The sequence below is a fragment of the Loxodonta africana genome, chromosome 5 (genome assembly GCF_030014295.1).
Source record: "Loxodonta africana isolate mLoxAfr1 chromosome 5, mLoxAfr1.hap2, whole genome shotgun sequence".
NCBI lineage: Eukaryota > Metazoa > Chordata > Mammalia > Proboscidea > Elephantidae > Loxodonta > Loxodonta africana.
This window is the reverse complement of record NC_087346.1, coordinates 144307513-144320661: the sequence shown is the minus strand read 5'-3', so window position 1 is coordinate 144320661 and position 13149 is coordinate 144307513. Positions and strand designations below refer to the sequence as shown.

General features: G+C 45.9%; 1 protein-coding gene across 1 annotated transcript in view; it reads right to left on the bottom strand.

Moving 5' to 3' along the window:
- LOC100662570 (protein FAM184B) overlaps positions 1-13149 on the bottom strand; it is a 162593-nt gene that overhangs the window by 1902 nt on the left and 147542 nt on the right. Inside the window, exons 10-12 of the mRNA XM_064286320.1 lie at positions 10595-10724; positions 9124-9336; positions 3437-3590 (exon numbers count right to left, since the gene is read on the bottom strand). Coding sequence (XP_064142390.1) covers positions 3437-3590; positions 9124-9336; positions 10595-10724 — 497 coding nt within the window. The remainder of the gene's footprint in view (positions 1-3436; positions 3591-9123; positions 9337-10594; positions 10725-13149) is intronic.

The following is a 13149-nucleotide window of genomic DNA, read 5'->3' as shown; positions in this document are numbered from 1 at the left end:
CATTTTTAATTGTGGCATTGGCAAAGAATATTGAGTATACCATGGACTGCCAGAAAAATGAACAAATGTGTCTTGGTGGAGGTATAGCCAGAATGCTCCTCAGAAGCAAGGGTGCTGAGACTTTGGTTCGTTTACCCCGGACACATCATCAAGAATGATCAATTATTAGAAAAGGACATCACGTTTGGTAGAGGGTCAGTGAAAACGAGGAAAACCCTCCACGAGATGGATTGACACAGTAGCTGCAACAATGGGCTCAAACATATCAGAAGACGGTGGAGATGGTGCAGGACTGGGTAACATTTCATTCTGTTCTACGTACGTGAGGTCACCACGAGTCGGAACGAATTCAACAGCAACTAACAACAGCAGCAGCAACTTTAACGTTTCCCTAGTCAGCCACGTCCATCCCAAGGTAGCTGCTAACCAGGAAGTCTGTGGGACTCGCCCTCTCCATCAGGCCCCTCACATTCCCTTCCTCTAGGACATCCAGTCAGCAGCAATCACTTTCTAATGAAAACTCGACCAAGCAGCAAGGCAGAGCTGACTCACTTACGGAGGTAAAGAAAATGCTCTCGCCCAGAATTCTCTTCAGGAAAGCTCTGCCTGTGTTTGGAAGACATCTTTAATAAGGCTGTCTTAATTTCCTAGGACTGCTGTCATGCAAATACCACAAGTGGGTAACTTTAAAGGACAGAAATTTATTTTCTCACAGTTAGGAGGCTAAGAGGCCAAATTCGGGGCACCGGCTCTAGAGGAAGGCTCTCTCTCTGTCGGTTCTGGGGCAAAGTCCTTGTCTCTTCCAGCCTTCCTCAGTTCCTTAATGATCTTCACACAGCATCTGTCTTCCCCCATTTGTGCTCATTTGTCTGTCTGTCTCTGCTCCTCATAACTAGGACATGATTAGGTTTAGGACACGCCCTACACTGTAAGGCATGACAAAGAAAACCCTATTCTCAAAAGGGATTATACCCATAGTATGGTGTTACTGGAAACCCTGGTGGTGTAGTGGTTAAGTGCTATGGCTGCTAACCAAAGGATTTATAGTTCGAATCCGCCAGGTGCTCCTTGGAAACTCTGGGGCAGTTCTACTCTGTTCTATAGGGTCGCTATGAGTCAGAATCGACTCAACAGCACTGGGTTTGGTTTGGTTTTTTTGGTATGGTGTTACCACTGTTATTGGGTGCCATGGAGTCAATTCCAATTCACAGTGACCCCATGTGACAGAGCAGAACTGCCCTATAGGGTTTCCTAGGCTGTAATCTTTACGGGAGCAGATCACTAGGTCTTTTCTCCCACGGAGTTGCTGGTGGGTTTGAACCGCCAACCATTTGATTAGCAGCCGAGCTCTGAACCACTGTACCACCAGGGCTCCTTACCTATAGTAGAGGGGTTAGAATTCCAACACATATTTTTGGAGGACACAATTCAATCCATGACCAAGGCCAATTTGGTCTTTAATGATATGCATGAGATAAGGAGAGGCATTTGTGTTGCTGTCAAGAGTGCGAAGGGAGGTGATGGTCAAGGAGAAGACGAGGGAGAGAGATGAGCTGCAAAAATGGAGAGAAGTGCTCAAGGTTGGCAGCATGGCGCTGGAATCTTTGGTAATAATAACAGTGAACACTGACATAGCACGTGCTGCCTGCCAGGCTCTGTTCTAAGCTCTCCATGTGTATTTATTCCTGTAATCCTCGTAACAACCCTATGAGGTGAATACCTTTATTATCCCCTTTTACTGAGGCACAGAGCAGCTAAGCAACTTGTCCAAGGTCACACAGCTGGTGAATAATGGAGCGGGGCTTCCAACCCAGGCACTTAAATTCCAGAAGCTTCATGTGGGTCATTTTCGATGTGTTTTATGGATTGAGTTGTGTCCCCAAAATATCTGTCAACTTGGCTAGTCCACAATTCCCAGTATTGTGTGACTGTCAACCGTTTTGTCATCTGAGGTGATTTTCCTATGTGTTGTAAATCCTACCTCTATGATGTTAACGAGGTGGGATTAGCGGCAGTTATGTTAATGAGGCAGGACTCAATCTACAAAATTAGATTGTGTCTTAAACCAATTTCTTTTGAGATATAAAAGAGAGAAGCGAGCAAAGAGACATGGGGGACCTCATACCACCAGGAAAGCAGTGCTAGGAGCAGAGCACATCCTTTGGACCCAAGCTTCCTGCACAGAGAAGCTCCTTGACCAGGAGAAGATTGATGACAAGGACCTTCCCACAGAACTGATAGAGAGAGAAAGGCTTCCCCTGGAGCTGGCACCCTGAATTTGGACTCCCAGCCTCCTAGACTGTGAGAGAATAAATTTTTTTTCGTTAAATCCATCCTTGCTGGCATAGTGCTTAAGTGCTATAGCTACTAACCAAAAGGTCAGGAGTTTGAATCCACCAGGAGCTCCTTGGAAACTCTCTGGGGCAGTTCTACCCTGTCCTATAGGGTCGATATGAGTCAGAATTGACTCAACGGCAACGGGTTTTTTAACGGGTTTTTAAAGCCATCCACTTGTGGTATTTCTGTTATAGCAGCACTAGATAACTAAGACAACGTGAAAACTGAAAAGGGGCTGAGTTTTTTGCTGGAGATAATGTAGGGCAAGCAGAGGAATACGCAGGAGTCTGGAGGCCTAAGTCCCCCAAATACGCAGAAATCCTTAGGACAGAAAGGAGAAGTCAAGACAATACCACCAGGTCTTGAAAAGGCCCAGAGATCTGGGTTTATTCAATTTCAATTAAGACAAAAACAGTTGCCATTGGGTCGACGTTGACTCATGGCGACCCTATATGTGTCAGAATAGAACTACATTCCATAGTGTTTTCAATGGCTAATTTTTGGGGGACAGATCACCAGGCCTTTCTTCTGAGGCACCTCTGGGTAGACCTGAACCTCCACCCTTTTGGGGGAACGTGTTAACTGTTTGCACCACCAAGGGACTCCAATAATAATAGTTATTATTATTATTCACTGGGCTCACATTACATACTAACCAGTTGCCTTCGAGTTGATTCTGACTCATGGTGACCCCATGTGTGCAGAGTTGAACCATAGGGTTTTCAAGGCGGTGACCTTTTGGGAGCAGATCACCAGGCCTTTCTTCTGAGGCCTCTCTGGGTGGGTTCAGATCGCCAACCTTTTGGTTAGTAGTCGAGTGTTTATGCTAGGCATTTTATATGTAATATCTCATTTAATCTGCGTAATAACCCGATCAGGAGAGGCGATTGTAACCCCATTTTATAGAAGAGGAAAATGAGGCTCAGAGTAACCTGGATCAGGTCTCACAGTTACTCAGTAGTAGGGCCAAGATTGGAAGCCTGGCCTGTGTGCTTCCGGAGCCATGCTCCCCGCCCTGCCCTCAGCCGGCCCCTGGGTTCTGGGTGCACTTTGGGGCCAGACTCTCAGTCTCGGAGGTCGAGGTGCAGTGGTTGTATACCTAGCAGCAGAGTCTGCTGGGCCTGCATCCTCTCACGCTCCCCCTGGAGCTCTTGCCTTGCCTTTTCCTCCAAGGCCTGCAGCTCCAGTCGGTGCGTCTGGTGCTGGATCTGGAGGCTGTGGCTAGATTCCTTCTTCAAGCGTTCCTCGGTGGCCTGTGGGCAAAAGTGGCCGGGGAGAAGGTGAGAAAGCTGACAGAGAGGCAAAGATCTGTCCTCTCTGCCAAACACCTCCTCTGCGCTGCGGGCTCACTGAGTGCTCGCCTTTCCCCTGCGAAGGGCTTATCGTGCTACGGTGGATGCTCCTCCACCCCTTCGTGATGACACTGATGGCCTGGCCACAGCAGCCATTTTGTGCTGTGGGAACCCGCCCCCATCCATAGCTTATTGGACCTGAGTGGACGCCTGTTCCAAGCTGGGCCAATCAGAGTTCTTCCCGGGGAATTTGGAGTTAGAATGTGTACGGGAAGGAGGGAGGGAGAGAGATAGACGAAAGGTTAGTGAGAGAAAGACTGAGTAACTGGGTGGAGTTAAATATTAACTAAAAATTAATGGCTGTTTGTGCCAGGTGCAAAATCTTTCTGAGAACAATAAATCAGAATGGCCACTTGTGCCAGGTATAAAACTGTGACAAAACAACAGGGAGTTTTCAGTGTTCTAACCACAGGGGCTTTCCCAGAAAGACAACTGGATGTTGAAGGATGTTTTTGATTCGCCATTGCCAGACACAACCAATTCCCATCAGACAGTTATATCCACAGAACCAGTGAGAGAAAGATCCTGGCTTTGTAAGACCCTCCCGTCAATGAAGAACATACCTGAGTCCCAATCTAACTGGAAATGCTTTAGTGCCTTTAAGAGCCCTGTCCTCACGCTGCTTGAGCCTGCTCCTTTTTGAACGTTCCCTGTTTGCAAACAGTTTCTTATTCAATAAGCCCTGTTAACTGTAACTGACTCGTTGATCGAAATTTTTCTTTTCAACAGTTTCCTGAATTCTACCACACTCAGGAGCACTGAGGTGAGTGCTGTACACCCGACCCAGGACCTGAGAAGCAGAAGCAGCTGTTTCTGAAGGGAGAACCAGGCTGAAGTGCAGAGCCGAGCAGGCATGGTAGAAGGAGGGGGCCCCACGGCTTTTCAGTCCATGGTCTACTTTGGCCCTGAGAACTGCTGTGTCTCTGTCCCTGGGTTCATTTAGATGATCACGCTTTTGTTCATTCATTCTTTCATTCAACAAATATTAATTGAAGGGTCGTTATGGGTCAGGTACCCAAAGAAGGGCCTATGAAGTTTCGTAGGGAGTTAATACAGTTTCTGTGTTTGCAACCAAGAGAGTTCCAGTTAATACACAGTCACATTATATACAAGAGGACACACTGAAGCTGGGAGAGATGAATTAGCTTTCCCAAGGCCGTACAGAAAAGATGGAGGAGTTTTTATTTCCCCACCCCCTTTTAAAACCCGTTGCCGTCAGGTCGATTCGGACTCACAGCTACCCTATAGGACACAGTAGAGCTGCCCATACAGTTTCTAAGGCTGTAATCTTTACGGAAGCAGGCTGCCACATCTTTCTCCTGTGGAGCAGCTGTTGGGTCCAAACCATTGACCTTTTGGTTAGCACCCCAGAGCTTAACCATTGTGACACCAGGGCTCCTTCCCCCTTTTACAGAGGAAGAAATTAGGGCTCAAAGAGAAGTGACTTTCCTGAAGAGAGTAATGATAGAGGCAGGATTTTTATTTTTATTGTACTTTAGATGAAGGTTTACAGAACAAGCTATTTTCTCATTAAACAGTATACATATTGTTTTATGACATTGGTTAACAATCCCACAACATGTCAACACTCTCCCTTCTTGACCTTGGGTTCCCTGTTACCAGCTTTCCTGTTCCCCCTGGAGGCAGGATTTTAACCCAGGGCCCATCCCTTTCCACAATCTCATACTGCCTCCAGGAACAATGAAAAATGGGATTTCGTTAAAGGCAAATGGAGTACCTGGGTGGTGCAGATGGTTAAGAACTGGGTTAACTGAAAGATTAGAGGTTTGAATCCACCCAGAGGTACCTTGGAAGAAAGACCTGGCCATCTACTTCTGAAAGGTCACAGCCATTGAAAATCCTATGAGGCATGGTTCTACTCTGGCACATATGGGGTCACCATGAGTTAGAATTGACCCCGTGGCAAACTTTTTTTTTTTTTTTTTAAGGGGTGAACACAGCCATCTTTGAGTCTGAGTCAGTGAAATGAACTCAACTGTGCATTTAAGGGTTGCCTGGATCTTCGCCTCAGCAGCAATGCGGAAACAATCTTGCTCCTCTCATGGGAAATTCAGTCCTTCCATAGTGAGTTTATTAAAGGAGAAGGCAGAAAAGCCCCACACTTTTCAAACTCTTGAATGCTTTCCTTCTCTTGCACTAGGTGCAAGGCTCAGGGCACTCCACATAGTGACATTTTACCCCAGTGAAAAGGGAATGGAGACCGTACAGAATGTCTGCCTGCCTCGAGCACTGTGCTCTTTTAAGAACTAATCTACATGGGATCAAATGGACAACAGCAACTCGAAAGATTGGATGGGAACCTCAGGGGTAGGCGAGTTTATGCTAATGGGAGAGGAACAACTTGGAAAAGGAGGGTGAGAATGGTTGCAAAACTCCAAGAATGTAATCAGCATCACTAAATTGTACATGCCGAAACTGTTGAGCTGCTGTATGTTCTCCTGTGTATATTCTCAACAACAACAAAAATAAAATAAATTATATATTAAAAAAAAGGGGAGGGAGAATGGGGAAGTCAAAGCAAAGGTTTTCAAAAGGTAGAAAAGCAGACTCTCTCACACTGTGATGAAGCCTCTCTCTGTCCCTGGCAGCGAGGACCTTGCAGGGTCAGCCACCAGTGTTTTACCTCAAGCTGGTAACATCTCTGAGGAATTTCTCCAACCTCTCTGGGAGAATCACCCTGCTCTTGTAATGGCCTGTTTGGATCCTCTGAAGAGGCCCAATTTCATTGTGTCTTCATGCCCTATGGAAGCCCTGGTGGTATAGTGGTTAGGAGCTAAGGCTGCTAACCAAAAGGTCGGCAGTTCGAATCCACCAGGTGCTCCTTGGAAACCCTATGGGGTGGTTCTACTCTGTCCTATAAGGTCGCTATGAATGGGTTTGTTTTGTTTTCCATGCCCTACACTGTGTAGTCTCCTTTCTCTGTGATCCCAAAATACTTCATACAACCCTCTCACAGCTCTGACCTACTGGATTACAGCAATCTGTCTGAGTGGCTGCCTTTCTCCCTAGAGGTGAGCTGCATGAGGGCAGGGAGTGTCTCAATCATCTCAGTATCGCTCAAGCTCAGCACAATGATACCTCATGAGAGTTGCTCAATAAATACTTGCATAATAAATGGGTGAGTAATAAAAGCTGACCTTTTTAAATCTGAGCCATGTACAAAGTTTAACTTCACAGCAACATCTAGACTAGTGTTTGATCAAACAACTGGGCACCACAGCCTAGCCAAGTTGACACATAAAATTAACCACCACGACCAACAAACAAGCGTATGGTCACATATGTATGTGTATAGGCATATATGTGCACAGACAGAAGTATCTATATGTACGTGTAATGTACAGGTATGTGTGTGCACGCATATATATTTGTAGAGGACACAGTTACAGATATGTCTCAGGCACAAGCAAGCACGTTGCAAGATTGGTCTTCTGAGTTTGAAGGCTTTGGACCTTAGTCTCATAGGACAACTTAGTCAACTGGCATAATATAGTTCACAAAGTTCATGTTCTGCATCCTAGGGAGGTGAGTAGCATTTGGGGTCTTAAAAGCTTGCAAGGAGCCAACTAAGATACAACTATTGGTCTCTACTTCTCAGGGGCAAAAGAGAAAGAAGGAAACTAAAGTCTCAGAGAAGAAACTAGTCTCAGGGCTAACAGCCTACATGAGCCACGGCCAGCCTCATCTACCCTGAGACCAGAAGAACTAGATAGTGCTCAGCTACCACTACCAATGGTTCTGATCAGGGTCAAAATATATGGACCCTGACAGAATGGGAGAAAAATGCAGAACAGAACTCAAATTATTAAAAAGTCCAGACTTACTGGACCAGCTGAGACTAGAGGGCTCCTTGACACTACTGCCCTGAGGTACTATTTAAACCTTGAATCAAAACTATCCCTGATGTCTTGTTCTAGTGAAATAACAGATTCGCACACAAAATAAAGGGTGTTACCCGTGAGTATGGTGCTCCATCAAAAAATCATCTAAATGAGACCAAATGGTCAACTATTTCTCAGAAGCAAAGATGAGAAGATAAGGGGGCAGGGAAACTAGAGGACTGGAACAGAACAACCAGAATTCAGTAAAAGAGAATGTTGACCCTTCGCGAAAAATGTAACTAATGTCACTGAACAATTTGTATAGAAATTGTCAAATGGGAACCTAGCTTGCTATGTCAACCTTCACCGAAAACACAATAAAATGTTATTTAAAAGAAATTAATCATCACAATGACACTGCTCAAGTCAGGAAAGAAAGCTATTCTTACGTTATGAAGGCTGCACGTGGGTAAGGAAGCAGTACAAGAAGCTCAGCAAACCTGAGTCTGAACCCTCACTTGGCAACTACTAGCTGTGTGACCCTGAGCAAGTTACTGACTCTCTCTGAGCTACTTCACTCATGTGGAATATAATATAATTATTGCCTTGTAAGATTATTTTGGGGATTGAGGATAACGTACAAAAAGCACCACATAGAGTGCATGGCAGGTGCTCACACAGCAGGTGCTTAGTGAATAGTTGACCCCATAATTAGTATCTGTTATGGACTAAAGACTCATAATGGAGCCCTGGTTAAGCACTTGGCTGCTAACCGAAAGGTTGGCAGCTCGAACCCACTAGTTGCTCGGCAGGTTGCTATGAGTCAGAATTGACTTGATAGCAACAGGTTTGGTTTTTTTTGGTTTATGGATTGAAGTGCATTCCCCCAAAAGATATGTTGATGCTCTAATCCTTGTACTGATAAATATGACCTTGTTTGGGAATAGGGTCTTTGAAGGCGTGATCAGTTGAGTTAATGAGGTCATACCAGAACGGGTGGGTCCTAAACCCTTCTGAGTGGTGTCTTATAAAAGGGCAGAACACACAGGGATACAGGATCATACAGAAGGAGATGCATCTAAAAGCCAAGGAAGGCCAAGAGACACCTGAGGCTACCAGACGCTGGAAGAGACAAGGAAGGAGCTTCGCTTTGAGCAGACAGAGAGAGCGTGGCCTTGCCAGGGCCCTAAATTCAGACTTCTAACTTCCAAAAGTGTGAGATAGTACACTTCTGTTCCTTAAAGCCAGCCACTTTATGGTATTTTGTTATGGCTGTTGTTAGTTGACATCGAGTAGCCCCAGGCTCATGGGGATCCCATGTACAAAGGAATGAGATCCTGTGCCATCCCCATGATAGAATTTTCCTTGGCTGATTTTTGGAAGTGGATTGCCAGGCCTTTCTTCCTAGTCTTAGTCTGGAAGCTCTGCTGAAACCTGTTCAGCATCCTACCAACACGCAAACCTCCGCTGACAGGTGAGTGGCGGCTGCACATGAGGCGCACTGGCCGGGACTCTAACCCAGGCCTCCCACATGGAAGGGGAGAATCCTACCATTGAGCCACCAATGATCTCTTTGTTATGGCAGCCCTTACCTTGAGTTCCTGGTTTTTGGCCTTCTCGAGCACCCGCAGAGCTCGCTGGTGGGAAGCCTCAAGCTGGGCTTTCATGGCCTGGTTCTGCTGAATGCTCTCCTGGAGCTCTCGCTGCAGCGTCTCCCTTTCACGGTCGGAGAGCTGCCTGAGCTCCCGCAGGTCCTCCCGGTAGGTGCCGACGCACTGCTCCAGAGCCTGCTGCACCTGTGAGATCTGCAACCAGGGTGGTGCACCCTCAGGCCGGGCCCCTCACTCCTCCAGGGATTATTTTAAAAAATCAAACCTTTCTGAAGACCTCCTCAACCTGTGGGAACTGCAAGCTTGCAAGGGATGAGGACCTGGGGATAGGCTGTGGCTCTGGGGGCACCTCAACTAGAGCCATCGACTTCGGGCAAGAGAAGAAGACAGGCTGGGACAGGAAGAAACAAAAAACCAAACCCATTGCTGTCGAGTCAATTCTGACTCATAGTGACCCTACAGTACAGAGTAGAACTGCCCCACAGGGTTTCCAAGGAGCAGCGGGTGGATTCAAGCTGCCAGCCTTTTGGTTAGCAGCCGTAGCACTTAACCTCTATGCCACCAGAGTTTCCAGGACATAAACCTTCCAAGCAAAATCAAGACGGTACTAGGCTACCTTCCAGACAGCGATATGGTGGCATCCCTTACCTCCTTCAGGTGCTTGCTCCAATCTCTCTTCTGGAGGCTTGCCCTAACGACTCCAATTTAGTACTGCACCCTATTCCCCGCATCACCAGCCTCCCAACCTCCTTTACCTTCTTTGCTTCTGGTTTGTCCTAAAGCCCCTATCACCTTCTAATATCCTACGGAATTTACTTATTGCTTATGTCTAGTACTTATTGTCCGTTCCCACCTCCTTGGCTAAAATATGTTGTCATTGTTAGCTGCAGTTGAGTTGGCTCCCAATTCATGGTGGTCTTGTGCACAACAGAATCGGATCACTGTGATCCACAGGGTTTCACTGACTGATTTTTTGGAAGTAAATCACCAGGCCTTTCTTCCTAGTCTGTCTTAGTCTGGAAGCTCTGCTGAAGCCTGCTCAGCATCATAGCAACATGCAAGCGTCCACTGGCAGGTGGATGGTGGCTGCACTTAGGTGCACTGGTCAGGAATTGAACTCTGGTTTCCAAGAATTCTACCACTGAACCCTCATCGCCCCCTGCTAAAATATATAAATACCTTAAATGCAGACATTTTGTCTATTTTGCTCATGGATATAACCCAAACACCTAGAAGAGTTCCTGACTCACAGGTGCTTGACGAGCCCCAGCAGGTATTGAGAGAATGAATGAAAATAACCAAGAATCCCACCTTGCCCTGGACCTGGAATGCCCTCACAGCTTCTATGTGGGTTAGGCCCCCTACTTTCATTTCCAAAGTTGTCCGCGAGGACAAGGAGGAGGCAAGCTGTCATTCAGCGTGCTGGCATATCCCCACCCAGGTGTTCTTCTACCTGGTCTTGCAATCTAGCCTTCTGGCTTTGCCACTCCTCCTGGAGACGCTGGATTTCAGATGCCTTCTCCTTCAGCAAAGAGCCCAGTGGAGTTTGCGGGTCAGCTCCCTCCGAGTGGGGCACTTTGATCCTTTGGAGATATGAGGTCAAAGTCACAAAAGATCCAGAGCTAAAATGACACCAACACCCCAGAACACCTCAGCTCTTGGAACTGCCACCCCAGCTGAGAGGAGGGGGCTCCAATAAGCAGTTAATGGGGTGAAAAACATCTTAGTTGGGTTTCAAAAAGCAACCTAACATAAGAATTCTCAGTGTTATTGCACTTGGGATACAATAAAGATTCAACTGGAGCCACCAGTATCCGTCTTACACAAAAGTCAGTTGCTGTTGAATTGATTCCAACTAATGGAGATCCCGTGTGCGTCACAGTAGACATAGGGTTTTCAGTGGCTGATTTTTGGGAAGTAGATCACCAGGCCTTTCTCCCAAAGCACCTCTGGATGGATTTGAACCACCAACCTTTTGGTTAGCAGCTGATTATGTTAGCCGTTTGTACCATCCAGGGACTCCATATCTGTTTTAGTGGGTGCTTAATATGGGGCCTTTGGGGGGCCCTGGAAAAGAAGACTCTATGATCTGATTTCACAATTCTTCCTGCATAAAAAAAAAAGAAATGATAATGTCTTACTTTATAATACAGTACTTTACACTTTTAAGACCTTATCATATCTTTTACTGACTATCCTCAAGTATAAATAGGCTTCTACATATGTAGTGGGAACAAGAAAATGCTGATTTAAAGCTGTGTTATGGATTGAATTGTGTCCCCAAAAGATGTGTGTTGTAAATCCTAACCCCTATATCTGTGCTTATAATCCCATTTGGGAATGAGTTTTCTTTGTTATGTTAGTAAGACAGTGTTAGTGTAGGGTGTGTCTTAAACCAATCTCTTTTGATATATAAGCAAGCCAGCAAGCAGAGATACGAGAACAGAGATGCCAAGACACGTGAAGATCACCGAGGGGCAGAAACTCAAAAGAGATTAGGACCTTCCTCCAGAGCTGGCAGAGAAGGAAAGCCTTCCCCTAAAGCCAGCACCCTGAATTCAATTTCTAGCCTCCTAAACTGTAAGAAAATAAATTTCTGTTTGTTAAAGTCACCCACTTGTGATGTTTCTGTTGGCATTTCTGTTACAGCAGCACTAGATAACTAAGACAAGCTACAATCGTTCCTTCATTCTAGAAGAGAAGCTGACAAGTGTCTTTAGCAGAGACCTTCTCTTCCTCAATTCTCAACGTTTGAACTAGCTGAGAAGTCCAAATGTAATTAGTTTCAACTGGGATGTTATGTGTTTATCCTGTATAATGATATAAGAGGGTGCTGAATGCTGGGCACGGCTGCAGAGATCACAGGATGTAAGTCATGGTTTGCTTCCTCTGGCAAGAATCCAGAAGTCAGGGGCCTAAAAAGTTAAGGGGGTTAGGGCCCTGGAATGGGGAGAAAGGGCATGAGAATGGAGACTCTAGCCTGGCAGAAGTGAGAAGGTCCACCACTGTGAATGCAGGCTGGGGGTTAAGGAAGATACAGTCAGCAGGGACCCCTGACAGGAAGGACAGGATGCTAGGAGCAGCATGGCAAGATGGTAGGAGCATGCTCACTATAACCAGACTGCCCAGGTTCATGTTCCAGCTCTGGTATTTACCATATTTTTACACAAATAATGCATGCCTTCTACATTCGTTTCCCAACCACTCTCTCCCCTTGCCCCCAAGAGGCATTTTTGTAAGCCCTGCTATGCCAATCTTTTTTTTTTTTTTTTTGGTTTTACATGTTGCTGCAAAAAAATTAGCAGAGCACACTTACAAAAATACCTCACAGGAGGGACCATGGTCTTGGTGAACATCTAGCTCAATTGGCATAACACGGCTTATAAAGAAAATGTCCTACATTCTACTTTGGTGAGTAGCATTTGGGGTCTTAAAAGCTTGTGAGCAGCCATCTAAGATATGCCACTGATCTCACCCCATCAGGAGCAAGGTAGAATGAAGAAAACTAAAGACACAAGGGAAAGATTAGTCCGATGGACTAAGAGACCACATCTACCACAGCCTCCACCAGACTGAGTCCAGTACGACTATTTGGTGCCTGGCTACCACCTCCAACTGCTCTGATGGGGATCACAATAGAGGGCTCTGGACAGAGCTAGAGAAAAATGTAGAACAAAATTCTAACTCACAAAAAAAGGACAGGACTTGCCGGCCTGACAGAGACTGAAGAAACCCTAAGAGTATGGCCCCAGGCACCCTTTTAGCTCAGTAATGAGGTCACTCCTGAGGTTCACCCTTCAGCCAAAGATCAGATAGGCCCATAAAACAAAATGAGACTAAACTAGAAGACAGGAGGGGACAGGAAAGCTGGTAATAGGGAACCCAAGATCAAGAAGGGAGGGTGTTAACATGTCTTGGGGTTGGTAACCAATGTCAGAAAATAATGCATGTACTAATTGTTTAATGAGAAAATGGTTTGTTCTGTAAACCTTCATCTAAAGTACAATA